The sequence below is a fragment of the Protopterus annectens genome, chromosome 16.part0 (genome assembly GCF_019279795.1).
Source record: "Protopterus annectens isolate FY-2018-M chromosome 16.part0, PAN1.0, whole genome shotgun sequence".
Taxonomy (NCBI): domain Eukaryota; kingdom Metazoa; phylum Chordata; order Ceratodontiformes; family Protopteridae; genus Protopterus; species Protopterus annectens.
In genome coordinates, this window is record NC_056750.1 from 480,576,503 (window position 1) to 480,600,636 (window position 24,134).

Below are 24,134 nucleotides of genomic sequence, written 5' to 3' on the forward strand. Positions count from 1 at the left end.
TGCTTGATGTGAAGAGGGAGTCTATTCCACAGATGGTGTAGTCTCTGGAACACAATTTGTGCTACCAACAAGTCCTGTTGATGTCACAGTTCAGGCTGAGGCCGTGCGTGCGGGTTACTCGAGTGGAGCTTGACTTGCGGATATGCTGCAGTCCATCTGAGCGGGGTCCAAGATCGCATTGTATGCCAGACAGAGGTCACCTCTGAAGGGTCTGTATGAAGCTAAGTAGAGTTATAGGGCTTTTAGCCTATCTGTGTATGATAGATTTTTGAGGCCCTGGATTCTCCTGGTGAGGAACCTGTGTGGTCTGTCCAGCTGCTGCATGTGCTTTGTGCAGTACATGCCAACTGGGGCATTGTACTCAATAATGGGCCTTATAAGGGAAGAATACAGGGATGTTATGACCTCCTTGTCCCTGGATAAGATACCCTTACATATGTAAAAAACTTTCCTTACAATGGAAGCAACATGGTGGTCAAAAGTCAGGTTGCTATCAATCTGGGTGCCCAAATCCCTCATGACTGATATAAAGCAGTTTAATGGAATTGTGAGAAAGAAATATAAAAAGAATGTTGCAAAATAAGGAAAATATGTATGCAAAGAACAGCAAAAAAATAATAGAGTAAAACTATAATACGTAGGTCAAGTTTTTTTTTCTGAAAGGAAAGAAAGAAGAGGTACCCCTTATTTAGGAAAAGAAGGTAAAAATAAGAGAAGGAAGGATGGATGCTGTCTTAGATTGCAAAAGGAATATAAAATACAAAGAAGATGATATTACAAAGGTGGTAGAAAGTTTTGTAGAGAAAATGTATTAAAAAGGGAAATGGATAGGCAAGAATAATGGCAGAAGATGTATGTGGTGGACTGCTAAAAAGTATGTGGGGAAAGGAACAAAGAAAGGATTTAAAAATTGGAAGCCTATAATACTAGGAAATACTATCTATACAATATTTATGAAAATACTACAAAAAAGGATTAACAAAGTATTGAATGAGGTCAAATGAGAAGGTATTTATGGTATAAAAGGGAGAGAGGTGAAAAAAAATGTTAATTATAGTGAAAGAAGTAGTAGAGATGATACTGAAAGAAAATAAAAAAGTAAGACTCATAGTATGTGACATAGCTAAAGCCTTTGATAAAGTGAGCCATTAAGCAGTGTGGCAGATTTTAGTGGCATATGGCACAGGAAAAAATATAAATGTAAGAAAGAAATGTTATGAAAGTTCATGTGGGAAGTTATGATAAATGGGTGTATGGGAAAATAACTATTAAAAGTGGTGTAAAACAGTGATGCCCAGTGATTATGTGCTTATTGTATTAGTAATTAATGCAGTAATAGGGATGTGCATGTATATTAAATGAGGTAAGCTAGACGTGAAATGAAAGAAAATGAAACATTACCAATTTCTGTAACATATGCAGACTTAGGAGTAATAATAATACAAGAACACTGGATGGATGAAGTGAGGTTGTATTAAGGATTGCAAAGCTGTTTGAAAAAGTTTCCTTACAGTTAAACAAATTGAAGTTTAAGGAATTTAGTGAAATTAAAAAAAGTAAATGGAATATATCTTATGAAAAGAAGCATGGATCTTGGGAGTGACATTTGGTGAGTTTGAAAGTCTAATAAGTCAATGGAGAGAGATACTAGAACAGATTAAAATTACTGCTTGGTGGAAAATGTTTTACTTATTTCAGAAAAATTACATAAGCCAAATATTTATGTCTTAGGAAAAATAGCATATTAAAGGGAATATATGTTTCCCACTTAAATGGAAAGAGCTATTAGAAATGTTTTTGTTTCATTTGGGGGTCAAGGCTGAACCCAGTGAGAAGAAGGATAATTTATAATAAAAAAGAAGGTGGTTTGAATTTAAAAAAAAATCTAGTGATGTATTTAGCATGAGTAATAAGAAAGGTAAAAGAAAAAAACAAGAAAAAATGATAGGTAAGATGCTATATGAAAAATATATAAATATATGGGAAGGAAAAGTATGGAAAAGAAAAGTGGGACAGGCTGGAAGAAAACTGAAATTATTAAAGTTAAAAGTAAGTGAAAGTGATGGGAAAAGAATGGTATAATATAGCAATAACCCACGCCTGGGTGTGGGTAATGCTCGATTTACCCACGGTTGGCGTGGTTTGGTCCCGAGTGCGTAGCCCGAGGGACCAAACAAAGCCAACCATGGGTAAATCCAGCATTACCCACACCCAGGCGTGGGTTATTGCTATTATACAATGACATTATTTAAGAAAAATAATAATTACTTTTCTTAAATAATGGCATTATATAATGCCTCCTTGCTGCCCTTCCGCCGCTGTCTGTTATCCGCGGCAGTTCTGATGTACTGCGCATGCGTAAGCCTACGCAGTACATCAGAGCTGTGGGCAAAAGCAACGGAGATCTTCTCCGTTGCTTTTTACTGTTTCGTTATGTTAAATGGGTTTAACATAGTGAGACAGCTTTAAAAAAAGCAACGGAGAATCTCCGTTGCTTATTTTAAAGCTGTCTCGCTATGTTAAACCCATTTAACATAGCGAGACAGTTTTGAAAAAAGCAACGGAGAAAGCAAGATCTCCATTGCTTTTTACAAACTGTTTCGCTATGTTAAATGGTTTTAACATAGCGAGACAGCTTTAAAATAAGCAACGGAGATCTCAGTTGCTTATTTTAAAGCTGTCTCGCTATGTTAAACCCATTTAACATAGCGAGACAGGTTTAAAAAAAAAGCAACGGAGAAAACAAGATCTCCGTTGCTTTTTACACACTGTGTCGCTATGTTAAAGGAGTTTAACATAGCGAGACAGCTTTAAAAAAAGCAAGGGACATCTCCATTGCTTTTTTTAAACCTGTGTCGCTATGTTAAACTCCTTTAACATAGCGTGACAGTGTTTTAAAAAAGACTTACACTAATGGAAAAAGTCTGGGTGACCGGACCTTTTTCCATTAGTATAAGTCGATTTACAATGTGCACGCTGGCCAATCAGCGTGCACGTTTTAGAATATTAATGGTGGGTCATGGTATAATATCATTTTAGAAAAAATGGTGTACCCATGGAAGAAATTAAAAGAAGATGAAAAAGGTAATAAAAGGTTTGAAATGTTTATGAAGTATTTTATTAGACAAATTCCCAGTGAAAAGGGATATGAAATATGAGGTGATGCAGGCAAGAAAATGTGTTGACTGTAATGAAGAAGAAAGAATAAAACATTTTTTTTTATTGCAAATATGATAAAGAATTTTGGGAGAAGTTTATCATACTTCCCATATGATATCATATTCATATTGATACATTTAAACCCTCCCCACTTATATTAATTAATATAGATGAGAAGGGATTAAATGCATCAGCATCAATATGATATTATGTGAGAAGTATAATCTGTGTCTTTCTGCTTTTCCCGGCAAGGGGTCACCACAGTGGAACTCTGGTCCACTAATGGGTGGTAGTTGATTTTTATGTGCCGAGTTACCAGCCCTGATGCACAACCTTCAATGAAGGTACGCCAATTCACGCATGTCTCAACACAGAAGACGCTCTAGCTGAGAATCGAACCGGACAGCGTCTTACTGTGAGGCGACAATGCTACCGCAGCACCACCACCACCGCAAAGTATAATAAAGTCAATAAATAAGTGAATAAATGTAATATTGATAAACAGGATGAAGTACTGTTTGTGATAATATTGGTGCTGTGGGAAAAAAGAAGAAAATGGAAGAGGATGATGTATTAGCTGACATAAGAAGATAGCTGTGGAAGAAAGGGTTGGGGGGTGGAAGGCAAATATAAAAAAATAGCAAAAGAAATAAAACTGTTTAGGCAAGTTGTTTTGTATTGATAACTTGTCCTTCGGTTTTGATAACTTGTACATAATTTTAAGTCTGAATGTAAAAAAAATAGTGCATAAGTAAGTGACTTAATTTTTTATATATGTGATATGAAATTAATATAAATGTTAATAATAAAGCACTCCCCTACTCCTGGTTCCATGAGATATTTTAAATCCACTATATACATATATATATATATATATATATATATAGAGAGAGAGAGAGAGAGTGAGAGAGATGCACACACACACACACACACACATATATATATATATATATATATATATATATATATATATATATATATAGATTCACTTTAGAAGCTTGAAATACTGAAATATTGAAATTCAGTATTTTGAGCCCATAAAGTAGAATCCTGCAAAGAGTGAAACCTCAGAAGGGTGAAATTCAAAACCTCGAATACCAGAGGTTTTGAATTAGCACTTCTGGTGTTTCGCTGTGGGTATGGATTCAGGTAAGTGTGTATGTGTTAAGAGTTTTGGGTAGGGGCAGTGGTGTGTGTTAGTGTGTTTTGTCGCTGTGTGTGTGCGAGGAGAATGAAACTTGTGTGGTGGTGTTTTGTGTGTGTTTGTATATAGTGCGACCTCGGAGTTAGAATAATTAAGTAAGGGGGGGTGGAGGGGCACAGCTTTTATGTAGTAGAGAGCTTGTTTTGTGTGTGGGGAGGAAATTAATGTAAATGTTAATAATAAAGCACTCCCCAACTCTTTGGTTCCATGAGATATTTTAAATCCACTATATATATATATCTATATATATATATATATATATATATATATATATATATATATATATATAGAGAGAGAGAGAGAGAGTGAGAGAGATGCGTGTGTGTGTAGAGTAGAAGCACTAATTCAAAATCTCCAGTGTGCGAGATTTTGAATTTCGCACTTCTGAGGTTTCGTTGTTTTTAGGTTTCCACTTTATAGCCTCAAAATACTGAATTTTGACATTTCAGTATTTCGAGGATATAAAGGGAATCCATATATATATATATATATATATATATATATATATATATATATATATATAAAATCTGTGTGTAGATATATATATATATATATATATATATATACACATATATACCACCAACTGAAACTGTCCTATGCAAAAGATAGCTCTTGCAGGAGTAGAGCACTGCTGTGTAAGCAATCACAGCCTTCTGCACTAAAGGCATATATGCCACCTGCTGTACCACTGACACTGTTAAAATAAATATTTTTTAACCTGCAGATCTCCAACTCACATATGTGTATTTCAGAGTCCATTGCTCTACCAGTACACCACACTGGCGCATTTTATTTGTTAACCAGGGTAGAGCTCAGCATCGGTGCACATTATCCATAAATATTGGCAACAGACATATACAGTAGAAACAATACAATCAAAGCAGACATTATATGAAGTAGAACTCCGTAAATGTACTATAATACTTTACATTCAGAAGTGAACATGTGTATGAAATGTAGCATAGTATATCAGTGACAACATAAACAGTATAAAGGTGGAGGATTTAGAGGGCAATTTACTTATCAATAAAATATGTAATGGATGTATGAGAGTCCCAGTAAGTTGGAAGTTATCTAGCTAAAGCATGTAATGGGCAGTTCTAGTAAATGTTGCATCAAAATGTAGGTATGTGAAAGGTGCATAATGCTAACATAAGGTTGCATGCAGATTACTGCAATCCACACTTAACTATGGAATTGTGAATTCAATGAAAATATATATAAAAAAATCCTATAAATGCTAATCTAATCTGAAACACATGAAAGAACTAAATATGTTGCCTCTCAAGACAAAAACCGAACCAAGCCTCTTGAGAAATTTCATACTTTACTGAATCTATTTAGTGAGCTTGAATGTCATTTTAAGAGAGACTGATACAATACCACAGATAATCTTTAAATATTAAAACCAGAAGGCAAAAATAAGAGAACTGGATTTTTTAATAGGGATTGATAAATACCTATAATAGACTGCTACAGTACACAGCAATTGTTAAGGATAAATGTCTGAAAAAAAAAAGTTTGGAAGGCTAATAGTCATATATCTAAGATAAACCCTACTTAAACTTGCTAAAGTATCCATCTGTATAGAACTGTGCACATTTCTGTGTTATCTGACAAAACACAAGCTTTTTTTTTTCCAAATATGAAAGTATCCCTATTCAGGTCAGAATTTGTATGTGTGTGTGCATGTCTGCCTGCTTGTCTGTCTTTGTCTCTCTCTCTCTCTCTCTGTACATGCACATCCTGTGATGGGATGGCTCATGTTCTACTTTAATTTCACTACCACATTGAATGCTGATAGGTTCCAGCTGTTTGCGTATCTTGAAATAGATTAAGCTGGTTATCACAAAATGAATGAATGAGGTTTATTTTTTAAATGGTATAGCTGCACTGACATCACATAGTCTATTACTACTTTAAATATTCTGTCTTCTGATGCCTCAGAATGCCGCACATATTCTGCATTGCTAATGACTGAAAAATAAACCACACAGAAAAAAAAATTCATCCACATTTTTATTTTAAGAACCTCGCTGATCATCTTTATCTTCCTCCTAACTTTCATTTTCACCAACCACATATTTCTCTGAATCTCCTCCTTCCTATAACCTGAGCTTCAGTAGCACTCCTCAGTATAACTGTGTATAGCAATACGTGCCCATTGTGACATACATCTACTATAGTGCTCCAAATAATACAAATGAAGTTACCTACAGTATGGGGGGGGGGCAGCTGGGGTGGTGCAAAGGTTATTGTTATCACCTCACAGCAAGAGGTTCACCACATCGATTCTCACCTAGGGTGCCTTCTGTGCGGAGACTGCATGCCCACCCTGTGGTCAGGTGTGTTTCCTCTGAGTGCTCCGGTTTCCTACCACATTCCAAAGACATGCAGTACATGGACTGGACTCTCTAAATTGGCAGTAGGTGCGGGTATGTCTGTGAGTGAATGGTAAGGATGAACTACAATGGCAGGACTAGCCACTCAGCAGTGCAAACCTTGGCTCGAGATGATTGTCATTGTTGAAGTGACATCCCGACCACATGTGCAAAATGGGAAAAAATGGCTGAGGATGGATGGATTTTTCTTGCTGTTGAAAATATAAAATGAGGGTTATAGCTTTTGGGAGTCAGTCACAGAGCTTTGTTTTAAAGAATACCTCCATGCTGGAAATACTGGACATCTGAATCATAACTCAGAAAGTATGTGCAATCACAGTGCAAGTACAATAAGGTGACATAGTTTCTTATTTGTATGACTAAATGTTATGTGCCTTTCTTTAAGACTCCATCCCAGCTCTGTGTCTCAACCCATTATATGCTACCTTTGCATGTGTGACTGCATTACAATACTTCAAATGTATTATTTAATGTGCTCATAAATACCATTCTTGTCAACTGAGAAAACATAAATGTTGCACAGACTTAGCTAATAAAATGAGGCATTATATTTACAATGGAGAAATAAAAAGTAAGATGTTTTGATGCTATCTTTTCCATGCATCTACTGCATTGTGTAGCAAACAAGCTTCAAAAGAAAAAAATGAATTTTAGAACTTGTTTAATAATAAATTACTCCTTTGTAAATAGTGTAATTAGAATATAATGATTCCTTACCTGAATCTGAATCATCTGGACTTACAGAGCTAAGTAAATCTTTTTCCTTTTCATAGTCACTTTTGCACAGCAGCTGTCCTTCCTTGAGAACAAACTCATCGCCTTTCCGAAGCTGTCGCTCACAGACACAACAGCAGAAGCAGCTCAAGTGATAAACACACTCCAACGCCCTCATGACAAACTCTGTAGGTGCTATCTTTTCCATGCATCCACTGCATTTTGTAGCAAACAAGCTTCAATAGAAAAAAGAGAAAAAAGAAATATGATATACTAGAATTTGTTTAAAAATGAATAGATCAAGTGTTAGTAATATCACTAGAATATAATAAATTTATGTATACATCCTATTGCCATTCTGTCCACCTAGTCAGGGTCTTACCCCACTTCTACAAAAGGCACAATATTTGCAAATATACCTGCAAATATTTTCCATATAGATTTTTTTTTTTTAATTACTGTTAGGATGCGTTAAATAATTAGTTGTCAATGATTCTGTAAATCCCCCCCAACACATGCTTTTTGGAAATGTCACTTTCCATCATGCAAATGATGACAGCAAGACAAAGGAAAGGTAATTTAAATGAAGTCTGAATTCAGGTATACCCTTGACACTTGGTAAAATACAAAAACCTTTGTTTAACGAACATGAATATACCACTACTGCAATATACATTAGGTTTGAAAATTGTGATTACACTAACTGGATTGCAGCAAGTATAATAACAAAAACAGAATACCTATTTATAACTAGTGATGTTAGTGAACAAGGAATCATGAAGTGTAAAAGTAAGGATTGATAAACTCCATAACAAAGGATTAGTAGCTGCAACAATAGCATTCTCCAGTAGGTACAGAAAAAGCTAAAGGACAACGTTAATAACAAATACAATACATTAGTGTAGAACGTGGGGTAAGCATGCCAGGTTATGATAAGGACGGTATTATGTTTATATAGAAAATGGGCAGAATGGAAATCTAATACTGTATTAGAGAATACCTGTTTTCCAACAGGATAGTAACGTATAAGGAAAGGTCCGTATCCAGTCCACGACATCATGGCAGCATATTAAGCCACCATGAAGCACAGACTGAAGAAAAAAAAATAAAATGGCTATCATACTGTCTACATTCACTAAATTCAACAGTTCACCAAATGGAAGTAAATAAAAATAAAAAGTCATGGAATAAAGGTAACCGCAGTGCAGCTGCCATGACTTGTCCTTTAACTTTTTTTGCTGACTGTGCATTAAAAAGCGACATTTAACAAGAGTGCAATAATGCTGTTGCAGTGTGTATGTCTGTGTGTGTGCGTGTGTGTGTGTGTGTGTGTGTGTGTGTGTGTGTGTGTGTGTGTGTGTGTGTGTGTGTGTGTGTGAGAGAGAGAACCCAGATTGAGTGAATGAGACAGAGGAAGTGCTTGTTTAGCTTTCAGCTTCTTCATTCTTGACAAAGGCAACAGGGGTAACAAACACCCAAAATCAGATACAGATTTTAAATACTACTCTACTTCACCTAAAAGGTTAATAAACAAAGATTTTGCCCCAGCATGTTTTTTTTTCAAACAATAAGAAGTATGAAAATTGGATTTACTGACTGTAGTACAGAGAATTTTAACAAAAAGTCAAATATTTTTCAGTGAGAGATCAAAAAGATGAGGCAGGATCCAAGACATTATAGAAAATCAAGCACAGTTGAGAGGTGTGTGTGTGTGTGTTGAGGAATAACCTAGCTATGGTTCTGATCTGTCAAAATGCTTAGGATACTGTTCCTAGTTGGCCGCTGTTAATGCTTTAACAGGAGACTGTAGTTAACAGCTCTGAAAGGTGCTTAAACTTTGGTAAGCATCTTTCCTACATCAGAAAGATGCTCAACAAAGCTGTCTTTTTTCCCCAAATGTGAAGCCTAATCATGGCACTGTATCCAGTATTATAGAGAATTATTATTGGGCCGTTGATTGTAATGAGTGTATTACGGGCAGTATTCCTAGACTAGGATTTTGCATACTCATAGTGGTGATCCGCAAACAGCAGCGCTACAAGATTATGCAAATCCTGGACTGACAGGATAATACAGAAATGTATAGGACTTCTTTGTGAACATGTCCTCCCTATCAGATATGTGTGATGTGATTAACTCATAATCAATAGGGGGACAGCTATTACATTGTCAAGGGGCTTTACACATAAGCGCATGAGTTTGATTCATAGACATAGATCTATATTTAACTCATTTGCAAGCAAAATATGTAAATCTCCCTGAACGTACGCCAGATAGCAGACATGCTTCAGTCAGAATATGGAGATGCGAAGGGTGGCTGAGTTGGTGCTTCTGCATACTTGGACATTTTTACTGGAGGGGTCACTTGGTTACATTTTTTATTTTGATGCTTGTATATACCTGGACATTTTATTGATGGGGTCACTTGGATGAATGTTTCATTTCAGTACCTGTGCATACCTGGACATTTTACTAAAGGGGTCATTTGGGGAAGTATTTCATTTCAGTGCTGGTGCTTACCTGGACATAATACTGAAGGGGACACATAGGGACATGTCTCATTTCAGTGTTTGGGCATTCCTCGACATAATACTGAAGGGGTTCTTTAGAGACATGTTTCATTTCAGTGCTGGTAAATATCTGGTCATTTTATTGAAGGAAACGTTTCACTTCGGTGCTTGTGTATACCAGGTCATGTCACTGAAGTGGTCGCTTGGATGAATGCTTCATTTTGGTGCTTGTGCATAATACGGCATGTTACTGAAGGGGTCATTTGGGTGAATGTTTCAATTTGGTGCTTGTACATACTGGGGCATGTTACAGAAGAGGTCACTTGCGTGACTGTTTTGTTTTGGTGATTGTGCATATTAGTGCATGTTACTGAAGGGGGTAACATGGGTCAATACTTCATTTTGGTGCTTGTGCATAATGGGTCATGTTACTGAAGAGGTCGCTTGGGTCAAAGTTTTATTTTTGTGCTTGTGCATACAGGGGCACATTACTGAAGGGATCGTTTAGGTGAATGATTCATTTTGCTGCTTGTGCATACTAGGAAATTTTCAGAAGGGGTCTCTGGAGGAAATAACTTATTTGTGTGTCAGGGAAGTGCTTGCACATACATGGTCAGACTGCTGAAGTGATCGCTGAGCAAAATAATTTATTATGTCATTTTAGTGCTTGTGCATACTTAATACAAACTAATAAAGGGTTTTATGGGGAAAATAATTCATGTGTGTGTGAGGGAAGTGCTTGTGCATACTTGGACAAACAAGTTTGCGTATTGCATCTTCGATATCAACATGAATCATTGCATTTAACAATGGATGTGCATACCGCATGGATATCGGACTATATATTGCAAAACCACCTCATTAGCATGCTACAATTTACAACACTTCTCATTTGCATCTCATCAATTTTTAGGCCTTGCTCATTAGTGTAAATGGCCTCTTTGAATCGCGCCTTTGCTACACTCATTCTTAATCATCAGGAATAACCCTATCAGATTTGCGCAAGTGACTATGAATACCACCCTATGCGTTCAAGGCATGGATGCCAAGAAATTCCCTTTGAGTGAAGCTGAAAAGGTGAATCTAGGTATCCATGCCAAGAACATATCCTTCATTACAACTGGAGGGCCTATCATAATTCTTTGTAGTGCATGGAGATTTATCTGCTCATTGTACTACAAAATTAGACAAAAATAAGATAAACAAAGTGATGCATTGTGCTGGCTTTGAAAGCTGGAAAGCAGCAGGGAAATGGTTGAGGTGCGTACATATTTCCTGTGTAAAGAAAAAATCTGTAATTGAAATAGCAGCTGCAATGTATCAGACAGCAGGCAGAAATGAGTCTTAAAACGAAGCTGATTCGTATCCTACTGCTACTGTTTTCTGGCCAGCTCTCACTGCTTTTAGTGCAGATGCAATAGTAACACCAATTGTTAAGCACCACTTTAAGCATTGCTAAGGTTGGGACCTGTGCTATAGCAATGGTGAACCAGGATGTAATTTAGCCATTTTTTAGCATAATGACAGCACCCCATGCACTACAAAGGAATTATCCTAGCCTTCCTTCAGTTATTTCTGCTTCAAATGTTTTGATACATTACTTGGAACAATTGTCTATGTGCAAAGGAACATGGACACTGAATTAAATAAATGATTGATGCAAACATTATTTTTAACTTTAATTTGAATACAGACACACCACATGTCTTTAAATATGTCTTATTTACTGCTGTAGAGTCCTTTAATAAGCTAAACGTCTACTCCTGTTTAATTATATGCAAGATATTATAGATGTATAAGTTGTTACTATTTGCATTTATCTATAATGTTGTACTTACACTGTGTGTTTCCTTTGGTAAAGCACAAACTGCCTATTATAATTTTCTATTATTATGTTTTGATTTAAAATTTATGTATAACATCTTACTGCCGTAGCCAAGGTTGTTGCTGAAAATGGTCCAATGACCAGTCTACACACCTGGTCAACAAAGGAAAATCAAATAAAATAAATATGGTACAATGCAAAAGTCAGTGATGCCTGCGACACCACATATCTTTAGGTATGGCACAATGCAAAAGTCAGCCTTTTTTCTTCTTCTACTTTTTTTAGCTCACTTTAAAGGTTACTGTGATCTAAAACTTAGTATTTGGTTCTTCTGCAGCCGTTGCTTCTTCATTGGCTTATTCATTCTTCCAATGTCCCTAGTGACTAGTGGATTCATCATCAATGGTCATAAGTCAATGTGGACACAGCCCACGGAAGCTGAGAGATGAAGAGTGTAGTTACACTGCGCCACTGTATATTTTTTGCACAGGGAAATGAAAGCAGGATGTTGATAAACAATGTTTACTAGAGGCAGCCCTTGCAGTGAGAGCTCATACATGTCTCATGCATACAGTTCTCAAAATACATACGATGCATAAACTTCTCAGCAGACACGTGCAGTGTCTCAAGTGAGTTTTTGTTGCTAGCTAAAACACAATGTTTTCTGTTTTACTTTCATTCTAGTTTGGTGTGACTTGCAAGTAAGTGTGTGTGTGTGTGTGTGTGTGTGTGGCGTGCACCTTTCTTTCTGATGGCACAAGTCGGACATTTTTCAGATTTTCTATCTGCACTCAGTGTATACCACTGTGGCTTCATAACAAAAAGCTCCCCAATATGATTCTCATCGGGGGTATGTTATGTGCAGAGTCTGCTTGTCATCCTCCCACTCACATGGTTATTCTCTGGGTCTCCAGTTTCTTTCTACATCCCAAAGATATGCCATAGGTGAAATGGTAACTTTAAATTGTCTATAATGGATGTGTGATAAGGAACTATGTTAACAATGCGGGCTGTTCACTAAGTCACTACATGTCAATCTCAACTCAGTATCTTTGGATGGACATCCTCAGAGCTTTTCTAAATAACTGTTTAAAATATTTTGAATATGGGACAATATTCCATTAATGCATGGCAAATTATTAGTGCCTATGCCACTGAAATGAAAAAAAGGTATTGTTTAAAATTTGAGTCATTAGATTTTGCCAGAACTATTTTCTTAATTTCAAATGGTATGGTTGTATGAAATGAACTCAGATGAAGAATAATCTATGAAACATTTATGGGTTCTGCTTCACTGAAAGCTTGGCCTACTTAAACATTTACAACAAACAAAAACACCATAGGATGATGAACCGTACCTTCCTGAGCTGAGCAAAACCATCTGCTGTTTAATATATGCAAACAATTTATTATCTGTACTGTAGTTATCTTGTTATGAATGTTGGCTGATACATTTTTATGAAACTCCAGGCCGGCAACTGAATTTATAACAGTTTACAGCTTTTCTTTTGCCATGTTACTGCTTCTCACAGCTCCGCCATTTCCTTCTATTTCAGTGCAAACAAACTGTGATTGTTTTATTACAACTAGTTTTATGAACACCATACTTTGTCAAATTTGCTGTTCACATTATATGTGGTTCAAGGCACTTGTAAACAGAAGAGTTACTGTAAAAGTGCAATCAGTCAGTTTGTTTAGTTAAGTAATTAGCCTTGGCTTTATTAGAAGGTACTAAGGTACCATAAAGAACATTAATGATTCAGACACGGATTGTGCTTCAAGGTATATTTCATGAATTTGAAAAAATCATTTTATTTTTCGGTGTTCATCCCAGCTATGTCAGATGAATTAATTTAGAATACTTATCAGGTATGACACTCAGATGTAGCATTATGCAGTGCAGATTATAAGTTTTAATTTTTCATTTCAGCACTACATAACTATGTTCATTATGGACATTTTGCAGGCACTTATTACACATTTGCACATGCAACATGGATAAAGGTTTTCTTATCATATTTTCTGGGAATTAAAAAAAGTAGATAAATAAGAAGCAACAGGATTTTGCTCAATGTAAATCATTTTGTTTGCTCATTTACCAAAAAAAAAAATGATCATATGAAAGCAAAAATAATAAAAAGTAGCAAAAATAATGTACTATAACATTATGGATTCTTCAAAGGAGAGGTTGAATTTCTTAAATGGAACATCCATAATAGCATATTGCAAGAGATTAAGAATATTACATACTATAATACAAATTTACAGATTATGACTAGCGGAGGTACAACAAGTGAGACGAGCAAAGGATTCAATGGAAGTTAGGAAAGGAAGATATGAAAGAGAGGGTAAGTGATAAAAACGTTGGTGTAAGTAGGGTGCAAAAGGAGAGTAACAGGGAAGGTTAATGAATGAAGTAGGACTAGTGCTATAGGGATATTATAGGTACTATTGTTAGAACTGCGAGCAGGAGCCGTATTGTTGAATGAAAGATGAAGTAAGACATCCGAGGTGGTTAAGACTAAATATGTTATGTCACATTTTAAACATAGTCTTAAGGCGAGATTTATATTAAGTTTTAAAAGTTGTGAGTAGTTGATTAGCCATATTTTATGCTGTAGTCCTGTAGTCTTTGCTTAGTAGAGGGTTTTTTTTGCTTAGGGTAACAGACTTTTGTTTGAGGATCTTAGGTTTCAGTTAGTTGTGTATCACTGTAGTTGTGAGTTGAGGGCTGAATACTTGTATAGGATTTTCTAAATGAAGTTAAGACAAATGTCTGTTATGGTTAGCATTGTCTTCTTTGCATTCAGACAATGTGATGCTTCCCTGATATCTTAATACCATCCTAAACAAGCTTTGATAGATGTATTTTCATATTTGTGCAGTAATGGAATACATTTTTATTTATTTATTGATTGATTGATTTTACATTTGTTGACCGGGAGTGTCTGACTGAGCTAAAGCCCTTTTTCAGCAGAGGACTGGGGAGAAAAGCTCCATCATGTGACAAACAAATCTATATATAACAGTAAAGAATATACTAGAAGTTACAAGTTATAAACAGATGGCTTAGTGGAAACATGCTGTGACTATGGAGTGTAGTGTCCTGGGTTCAAGACCTGCAAGGGCTGTTCATTTAAGATGGGAGGTTGGCCTAATGGTTAAGGTCTTTACCTTACAGACACAAGGTGCAGGGTTTGATCCTCACATGGGGTAACTGGCTAGGCTTAAAATGGCCTGAAAGGGCAGGTAGCTTAGTACTGACCTATGAATACCTATGAATATGAAAGATGTTGACAAAAAACATAGAAAATACAATAAACAGATGGATGAGCAACAGACAAAATATAGTAAGTAAATAATTTGTATGTTAAATATATAAGCTACTCTCAGGTTCAGTAAGCACTGTATAGCAATAGTTTTGGGGGGGTTGCATAAAAAAAATAGCTAATCTATGGTTCAGTAGGCTAAGTATGAGGAAGGATTAGAAGGTTTCATAATAAAAGATAAGATGCAAGTTGTTCAAGGCTGCAAGTTGTGCATGCTGATTTTTGTGAGATTAAGTGAAAGAGTAGTGCACGGGTAGGTAGAGGTCAGGAAGGATGCATACATTGGCATATCCAGTGTTTTTTAAGGTAGTATTTGGTGGCTAATTTGAATTGTTTGGGGTGGGTTAGGTTCTTTATTTCAAGTGGAAGTTTGTTCCATGCAGTAGAGGGGTGGTAGCTATAAAAGTTGCATCCTGTCCTGGATTTTGGTTTGTGGATATTTAATATGTCTTGGGAAGCACTTCGTAGATGTCTGGTAGGGGAATAGTGGGAGATGAGGGGTGATAGACTTGGGCAAAATCCAGGCTGATATAAAATGGAGTGCATGATCTGGAGCTGAGTTTGTAGTAACATATGAGGTAGGTCAAGCCAGTCCAGGTGTTTTAAGGCGAGACAGTGGTGGGATTTATATGGTTGTTGTGTTCCGAATTGAGCAATCTTATGATAGGTTGATTCTAATTTGGTTAGTAAGGTAGTGTTCAAATTTGTCAGTATTTGGGAACAGTATGTTAGGCAGGGTAGAAGGTAGGCATGAGTAAGAGAGATTCTAGCTTCAGGGGTGAGGTATTTTTTGTTTCTGTACAAGAGACCTAGCTTTTGGTGGGTTTTTTTTGATACAATAGTTAATGTGTTGATCAAATTTTAGTTGGTCATCAATGGTAATGCCAAGCAGTTTTGTTCTAGTTTTGACTTCTATATGAGTATTGTTTAGGGAGGTTATAGAGAAAGAAGATTTGATATGGTTTGCAGATTTTGGCAGGAAGAGTAGCAATTTTGTTTTTTTGGGGTTGTTCCTAAAAGGGCTGAGTCTGAAGCATATTATCTTTACCTGGTTATGTTTCTCCTGAAAACTTGATCTGAACAAATGATTCTATTGTGCCAGTGTTTAATGTAATATTCTTAACAAAAGAATCAAAAAAGTACAGTTTTGTACCTACCATAAATGTAGATGTTCGAGTGCTAATACAGCTGCAGTCATAACAGATGGGTTCTCCTGCCGTCAGGCGGGTCCTCGGTCGGCTGAATTCCAAAGTCTAGGTCCGGCGTCGGTTGTCGTCGCTTCTTCCCTGACGTCAGTGCAACAGGGGTATAAAGGAACCAGCCGACACCATTTTCTACAGTTTTTCTTGCCCCAGATGTCAGGTGCCCCCAGAAGGAAGGCAATACATAAATTTGTGTGATAATGCAGTGCAATATAATCAAAATACAGTAGTTGCAAGCAAATACATCATAAATGAATACCCCAATCAGGTTGTATGAGGATGTGTTAGCCTATAGGCCTGTCCCAAGAGGGGAAGGAGGGAGGGAAACCTGGACTGCAGCTGTATTAGCACTCGAACATCTACATTTATGGTAGGTACAAAACTGTACTATGTTCGTCGTGCATACAGCTGCAGTCATAACAGATGGGTAGAATACCAAAGCTAAGAAAGGGGTGGTAGGTACTAGGTGGAACTAGGAGGAGCCAAAATACCCTGCAAGACTGCAGTAGCAAAGCCTGCTCTAGATTTGGAGTATAATGGTAGATTGTAGTGCTTGGAGAAGGTATGCACAGAACTCCAAGTGGCTGCTTCCAAAATATCCTTGGTAGGAACTCCTCTGAGGAAGGCTGCAGAGGCGGCTGTGGCCCTGGTGGAATGAGTTCTAATGCCTGTAGGAACAGTTTTGCCATAAAAGGAATAGCAAAAGCGTATGCAATGGGCTATCCATTTTGAGATTGGCTTCCCTTGAGCTCCTACCGCATAGGCCACAAAGAGCTGTTCTGATTTTCTGAAAGGCTTTGTTCTGTCCAAATAATAACGCAGCTGTCTGTGGATGTCCAAGGAATGTAGTAATCTCTCAACTTTGTTTTGAGGATTAGGATAAAAAGTAGGTAAATGTATGGCCTGATTTAAAGCTACCCTGGATACCAATTTAGGCATAAAGGAAACTCTGTCCTGATGGAAGATGATAAAAGGCTGGACAGCCATGAGAGCCTGTAGTTCTGAAACTCTATGAGCTGAGGTGATAGCCAGAAGGAAAGCTGTTTTCCAGGACAAATATTGCAAATTTGATGAGGCAGCTGGCTCAAAGGAAGGCAAGGTCAGTTTTTTCCAGAATGAAATTAAGATCCCAAGCAGGTATTGGTTGTTTCCTTGGAGGCCTTCAATTCTTAGCCCCTCTGAGGAACTGTCTTAAGAGAGGGTGAGAGAATAAAGGTGGATCAGTGTTGTATTCTGCAGAAATGGCTGAGGCATGGATTTTGATGGAGGAGAAAGAAAGTCCACTGCTTAGCAGTTCAGCCAAATATTGTAGTATTTGAGGTAAATTCAGTTTTCCAGGATCCTGGCCCTTTTTCTCATTCCAGACACAAAAACGTTTCCATTTTGCGGAGTAAGCTTTTCTAGTTGATGGCCTTCTGGCCTCCAAAATGACATCCTGCACCTCCTTGGAGAGTAGGGCCTGTTGTGATGCTAAGGAATCTTCCATGCGGCTAGATTGAGTGTTTTTAGCTGGCTGTGAAGAGTTTTGAAACTGTGCTGAGTCAGAAGAAGAGGCATTAGAGGCAGGGTCCATGGTGGGGAATGCGTCAGGCTCCTCAAGAGTGGGTACCAGTGTTGCCTTGGCCAGTCCGGAGCAATGAGAATCATCTTTGGTCTGTCTGCTCTGGTCATTAATAGAACTTTGGGCAGCAGAGGAAGAGGTGGGAAGGCATAAACTGTCATTGATGTTCAACTGAAAGAGTGATCATCCACTCTCCAGGCCTTTGGATGGAAGATCCTTGAGCAGAATTTTGTCAATTGATGATTCTTGTGGGAGGCAAAGAGATCTATGTCTGGCCTTCCCCATTCTTGGATTATTTCTGTAAAAACTTTTGGATGCAATTTCCATTCGTGTGGATCTGTCATATTCCTGCTTAGGTTGTCTGCCAGCATGTTTTCCTTGCCTGGCAAGTACTGTGCTTGTAGTTCCATTTGTAAGTCCATGGCCATGTTCCAAAGTGACATGGCCAGTCTGCATAGGGGGTAAGAATGTGTTCCTCCCTGTTTGTTTATGTACCACATAACTGTGGTGTTGTCCGTTCTTATCAATAATTGACCTGGTTGTAGAAGGTCCTTGAAAGCTATAATAGCATTTATTACTGCTAACATTTCTTTTTGATTGATGTGAAGGTGCTTTTCTTTTGGGACCATTTGCCCTGAATGCACCGATCTGTCATGCCCTAGGCATAGTCCGAGGCGTCTGTTGTGATGACTTGATTTGCTTGAGGCTTGCTGAATGGAAGACCTGTGTTTGTTTGACATGCTTGAGCCCACCACAGAAATTCCTTTTGCAGACATGGAATTAGTGGTATTATTGTTTCCAAACTGTGGCTGTGTTGAGACCATATGTTTTTCAGGTACCATTGTAGTTTCCTCATATGCAGCTTTGCACATGGGATTAGTAAGATGCAAGATGCCATGAATCCCAGAGCCTGCAGGATTTTCCTTGCAGTCAGCCTGGTGCAATTTGCTAGTGTTCTGAAGTATTGAATTAGTTGCCCCTGCTTCTCTGGTGTGAGGTAGGCCATCTGGGTGTTTGTGTCCAAATTGGCACCCAGGAAAATTATCTTCCGAGAGGGTATTAGTCTTGATTTCTTTTTGTTGACTGTGTATCCCAGAGAGTTCAATAACATTATTACATAAGCCAGATGTTTCAGAAGAATGTGCTTGCTGTCCGCTTAGATCAGGCAGTCGTCCAAATAGGGGTATATTTGTATCCCTTGAAGTCTGCAGTAGGCGATTACTGATGTCAGACATTTCGTGAATACTCTGGGCGCAGTAGATAAGCCAAACGGCAATGCAGAGAATTGATAATGGGTTGAACCTGCAAGAAATCTGAGGTACCTTTTGCAATTTTGTCTGTTTGGGACATGCAGGTACGCCTCCTTGAGGTCCAATGTTACCAGCCAAGACTCCTTGCCCAGCATGGGAAGAAGTTGCTGTAGAGTGAGCATCTTGAATTTTGGTATGAGTAGAAATGTGTTTAGGATGGATAGATCCAAAATAGGTCTCCAATCTTTTCCCTTCCTTGGCACCAGAAATAGCCTGGAATAAAAACCTTGACCTTGTTCGTGCGTAGGTACCTCTTGAATAGCTTTCATGTTTATGAGATCTGTAATTTGCCTTTGTGCCGCTGCCCTTTGATTGTGTGGCAGGTTTGGCATGCCTCTCATTTTTGGAAGGGTGTGAAAATGGAATTTGTAGCCTCTCTTTATAATGTCCAGGATCCATTTGTCCTTTGTGACAATATGCCAATTTTTTGAAAATAATGCCAGGTTTCCTCCTAAAGGAGCTGCCATTTGAGACCTGGTTGGCATGCAAAGGGGAAAGTCATTGGGTTTGCTTTCTGAAAGATTGCGAGTTGTCCTCACCACCTCTTTGTGTAGGAGCTTGCCATTGTCTGCCTCTAAACGATCCTTGGGATTGTCCTCTGCCCCTCGGGCACCTGTATCTGCCTCTTTGGGATCTGTCTGTGTCAGGAAAGGACCAGTTTTTGGAAGGCCAATTTCTACTAAAACGTGGGGGTTGAACCTGTAGAAATTCTTTCACAGTTTGCATTGATTTAGCCTTTTCCTCCATTTTCCTTAATACCTCCTCAGCATTAGCACCAAATAGTACATCCTTTTGAAGAGGGGCATCTAGTAATTTAGCTTTGACATGATCAGGCAAGGCTTGTTCCTTGAGCCAGGCATGCCTACATATGACTGATCCTGTAACAGCAGCTCTACATGAGGCCTCTAGAGCATCAAAACCACATTGTAAGGTATGCTTACCCACTTGTTCTGCACTATGCATCAAATCCTGCAACTCCTTCAAGTCTGGTTGTTCAGGTTGTGACATTTTACTTTTCAATTGTGATAACAAAAACTGTTGGCATTTTAGTATATGAAGCTGACAGTTTAAGGCCCTCATGGATAAGGTAGCCTAGGTATATACCTTTTTTCCCCACCTTTCTAAGGATCTGGAATCTCTCTCGGAAGGCAATGGATTTTTAGCAATGGAGGCCTTAACTCCCTTGGGGCCCTGTGAGATGGTTTCTGGGTCAGCAACATGGCTTTTGTATAGAAATTGGTGTGAGTCAGGAACACTGTAGTACCTGTCAGGCTTAACTGGAGCTGGAGGTAGAGAGTCCGGGTTAAGGCAGGCCTCCAAGTAAACATCATCTAGGATGTCCAAGACAGGAGGTATAGCCAGAGGCCTGTGCTGAGGTAGCAAGAGAAATTCCCTGAGCCTTTTCTTGGAATCTGAATAATCCTGGCCTTCCCAGTGGAAGTGTTCCCTTAAGGTATGCAAAGTTTCCCCAAATGAGTAATCCTCAGGGGGGGATACAGAAGGGATGGACTCCTCCGCATCAGAGTCTTCAAAAGGGGAGTAAGAATGTTCCTGATCATCAGAGTGCTCTGAAATAATGGAGCCCTGATCAGAGGAGGGGGAATCTTCATCCACTCTGGGACTTTTGTACGGTGGGAGCTGAGAACCTCTGATAAGAGTAATTAAATCCTCAGCCATTTTAAGCATCTGTTTCTTAGGTATGGGGCCTGGAGATGGGCCCTGTGTAGCTGGTCTCTTAGAGTGCATGGTAGCTTTAGACTTTGTGAAAGCCTTGATGGAGAAAGAAGAGGAAGGTCTGAAGACAACTTGAGTGGAGGTGGACCTGTCCACATTCTGAGTTTCAATGCCAAGTGTGGCTTCGGTATCTGTAGTCGGGGTGTGGGCCGAGGAGCCTGCGACCTCGGGCACAGAAGACACCATCAAAGAAGTGTCGTCGGTAGTCAGGGGCTGCGTAGGTGCCTCGCTGAGAACCGGACCACGTGTAGTCGGCTTTGGCGTGGTATCGGTAGAGGCCGCGGACCTCATCTGTCGGTCCTTGTCTTTGCGTTTTTTAGACAAAACTGGAGTCGGAGTATCCGACGACATAGTATAGTTAAATGCTTTCCCAAAATAATGCTGTGCGAACTCCACCCGATGCTTAATAGTGCGTTTGTTGAATGTAGCACAAAAGCGACAGACCGAGACGTCATGGTCTGGGCCTAAACAAGGTATACAGAGGAAATGGAAATCCTTATGCGGTATTTGCTTCCCTCAAGAAATACAATTATTAACTTTGTCTGACATCAGTCTGAGGCAAGAAAAGTTTCCCCAACGGGGTACTTAGCTTTTAAGAAGACTTCGGTTTCCAAATTTTCGTAATCTCAGGAGCTGGCCGACCGGCACTTGTGAACTGCTTCTGCTTCGGGCACCGCGCGGCAAGAAAGACTGAAGAAAATGGCGTTGGCTGGTTCCTTTATACCCCTGTCACACTGACGTCAGGGAAGAAGCGACGACAACCGACGCCGGACCTAGACTTTGGAATTCGGCCGACTGAGGACCCGCCTGACGGCAGGAGAACCCATCTGTTATGACTTCAGCTGTATGCACGATGAACATCTGCAACCATCCAATCAGAATCTCTGGTTACAGTCATAGAATGACTTTTGCAATTGTTTAAGGACATGGTTTGGTGTACTAGGCAAGTACACAAACTTAACATTTTGGGGTTTTGGTATGAATGCAGCATTTAAGTTAGCAAACAGGAGAATAAGTCTAAACTAAAGACTTCTGCAAACTACTGAAAAGCATATCATAGCAATCCTGGCAACAAAGACAAGGCTGATTTCTACAGCTTACCGAAACAAGCTGTTTCGTGAGGATCTCTCTACCAAAACCTGGTAGGTAATGTATTATAATAAATCACTTATTCCCTTTCTTTCAAAACACAACACTGTTTTATAAATAAGAAATGTAATAAATAAATGCCAGCAGCTGTGGTTATTATGACATTGTTAAATTTCCTTCTCACAAATAGCTTGAATACATAATCAGATGACCACCAAACTATATTTATGTTAATAGACAAATCACTAGGATTATCCCACATTTAAGCATATGAAGGATGTGCGGAGTTGCTCTTTTCTTTAATTTGTAGATCTGTAAATAGTGTGGGCATAAACAGTACAAGCTGGAGAGAACTTGAAAAAGCTGGATAAATGGGAGTTGGGAGGAGGAAACAGCAGGTGCCACGTACGGCAAATAAGCAGCTTCCGTACACACTGATCTCCTTACTATATGAGAGGTTGATGCTCAAATACAGGTTCGAGCTAGAGTAAGGTAAATATAGCAGCCATGTGGTGAGACTGGGACTTTCAAATAGGTTTAGGCAGTGAATGGGAGAGGAATTTAAGTGTAGGAAGCAGGAGGGAAGTTTAGGGTTATGGAGCAAGGGGCATTTAGGTTCATGGAGTAGGACAGGAGTTTAGCATTATGGAGCAACTGATGATTTTAAGTTTAGGGAGTGAAATGAAAAGTTTGTGTTAGAGAGCAATCAGAGAATTTAAGTTTAGGGAGTGAAAGGAGAGGTTTATGGTAGGGAGCAAAAGGGGAATTTCAGTTTTGTGAGTAACAGAATTTTAGGGTTAGTGTTAATGAGAAAGGATTCAGGTTAGATTTTGCCAGAACTATTTTCTTAATTTCAAATGGTATGGTTGTATGAAATTTTAGGGTTAGAATTTGGTTTGTGGGAGGGCTACGTAATTCACTAGGATCAGATTAGAGGGAGGAGGGAAGTATGCACTTTCAGTTTAATGCAAGTGACAAACAGCAAATCAGTTGTGTGTGTGTGGGGGGGGGGGTGCAGCCAGTCAAACATGTTTTTAGAAGTAGAATAAAGCAGATCCAGGCAAACACACAAAACTCCATATATATCCAAGGACAAGGGGGGGGGGGATAAACCCCATACTTAGGAGGGAGGGAGGGATACAATCACTAAGATACCACATGCACATACCAGAGTTGTAGTCTTCTACTATTATACTATAAACAAAATGCCAGCATGAGATTCAAAAACAGTTATTTAATAGTGTAAATCAGCACAAGTCTACCACATAAGTTTACACTGCTGGTGCTAGTAACAGCTTATTGTAATAAAAGAGAGCATCACTGTCGGTACTACTACACTGCCCAAATCAGCAAAAGGCTCTTCATATTTGTCAAGTAAAGAAGAGTGAAAAATATCCCAATGTAAATTCATATTCTACATGGCTTCTGATTTGGGGAGGGGGCTGCATAGATATGGGGCTTGCATTTTATAGAATAAAATGAATTCCAAGTCAGACATTCCCAGCAAACAAAATGTTAAATAAATTAAATACATAAATAATAGGGAATACTGCGTGCAGTGGCATCAGTGTTTATTGCCATTCTCCTTTTCAGAACAGTGTACATACTGTCTGGTAGATAGGTTTGAAAGGAGGTGCTAATAATGCCTCTGGGAGGTCTTACAGTACCTAAACCCCCTTTTCTGTCAGCTTCATAATGCAGGTGACTTTCACTCCACTCTGTTATACTGCCTTCCACACTGAGTTCTATTCAATGACAGCCAGGTGGTCAGTACATCAGGCACACAGTGTACTATATTCATTACATGTGTGAGGGGTGTGATTGGCCAATGAGTTTTATTTTAAAGTAACTGGAGATGAGAAAGGATTGCTTCCAGGCAGCAACTATGAAAGAAGAAAGTGTACTTGTTAAGTAGCAGTCTAGTTTGCAGCAGAAAAATGCAAACCTACATAAGTAAGAAACAATACTATTAAAATGATGATGTGGGGGATCCAAGAATGGGATAGAATAAAAGGAAGTGGACTTTATTAGGAAGCATGTTGGCATTTTGTGGATCAGGAAGTTTTGGAGGAACACAGAATGGTGAGCTTGCAGG

The 24,134-nt window shown here is 38.5% G+C and overlaps 1 protein-coding gene across 2 annotated transcripts in view; it reads right to left on the reverse strand.

Annotated features, from left to right (window-relative positions):
- LMX1B (LIM homeobox transcription factor 1 beta) overlaps positions 1-24,134 on the reverse strand; it is a 602,295-nt gene that overhangs the window by 94,749 nt on the left and 483,412 nt on the right. For both annotated transcript variants that reach the window (XM_044058485.1, XM_044058484.1), the window contains exon 3: positions 7,483-7,715. In XM_044058485.1, coding sequence (XP_043914420.1) covers positions 7,483-7,715 — 233 coding nt within the window. The remainder of the gene's footprint in view (positions 1-7,482; positions 7,716-24,134) is intronic.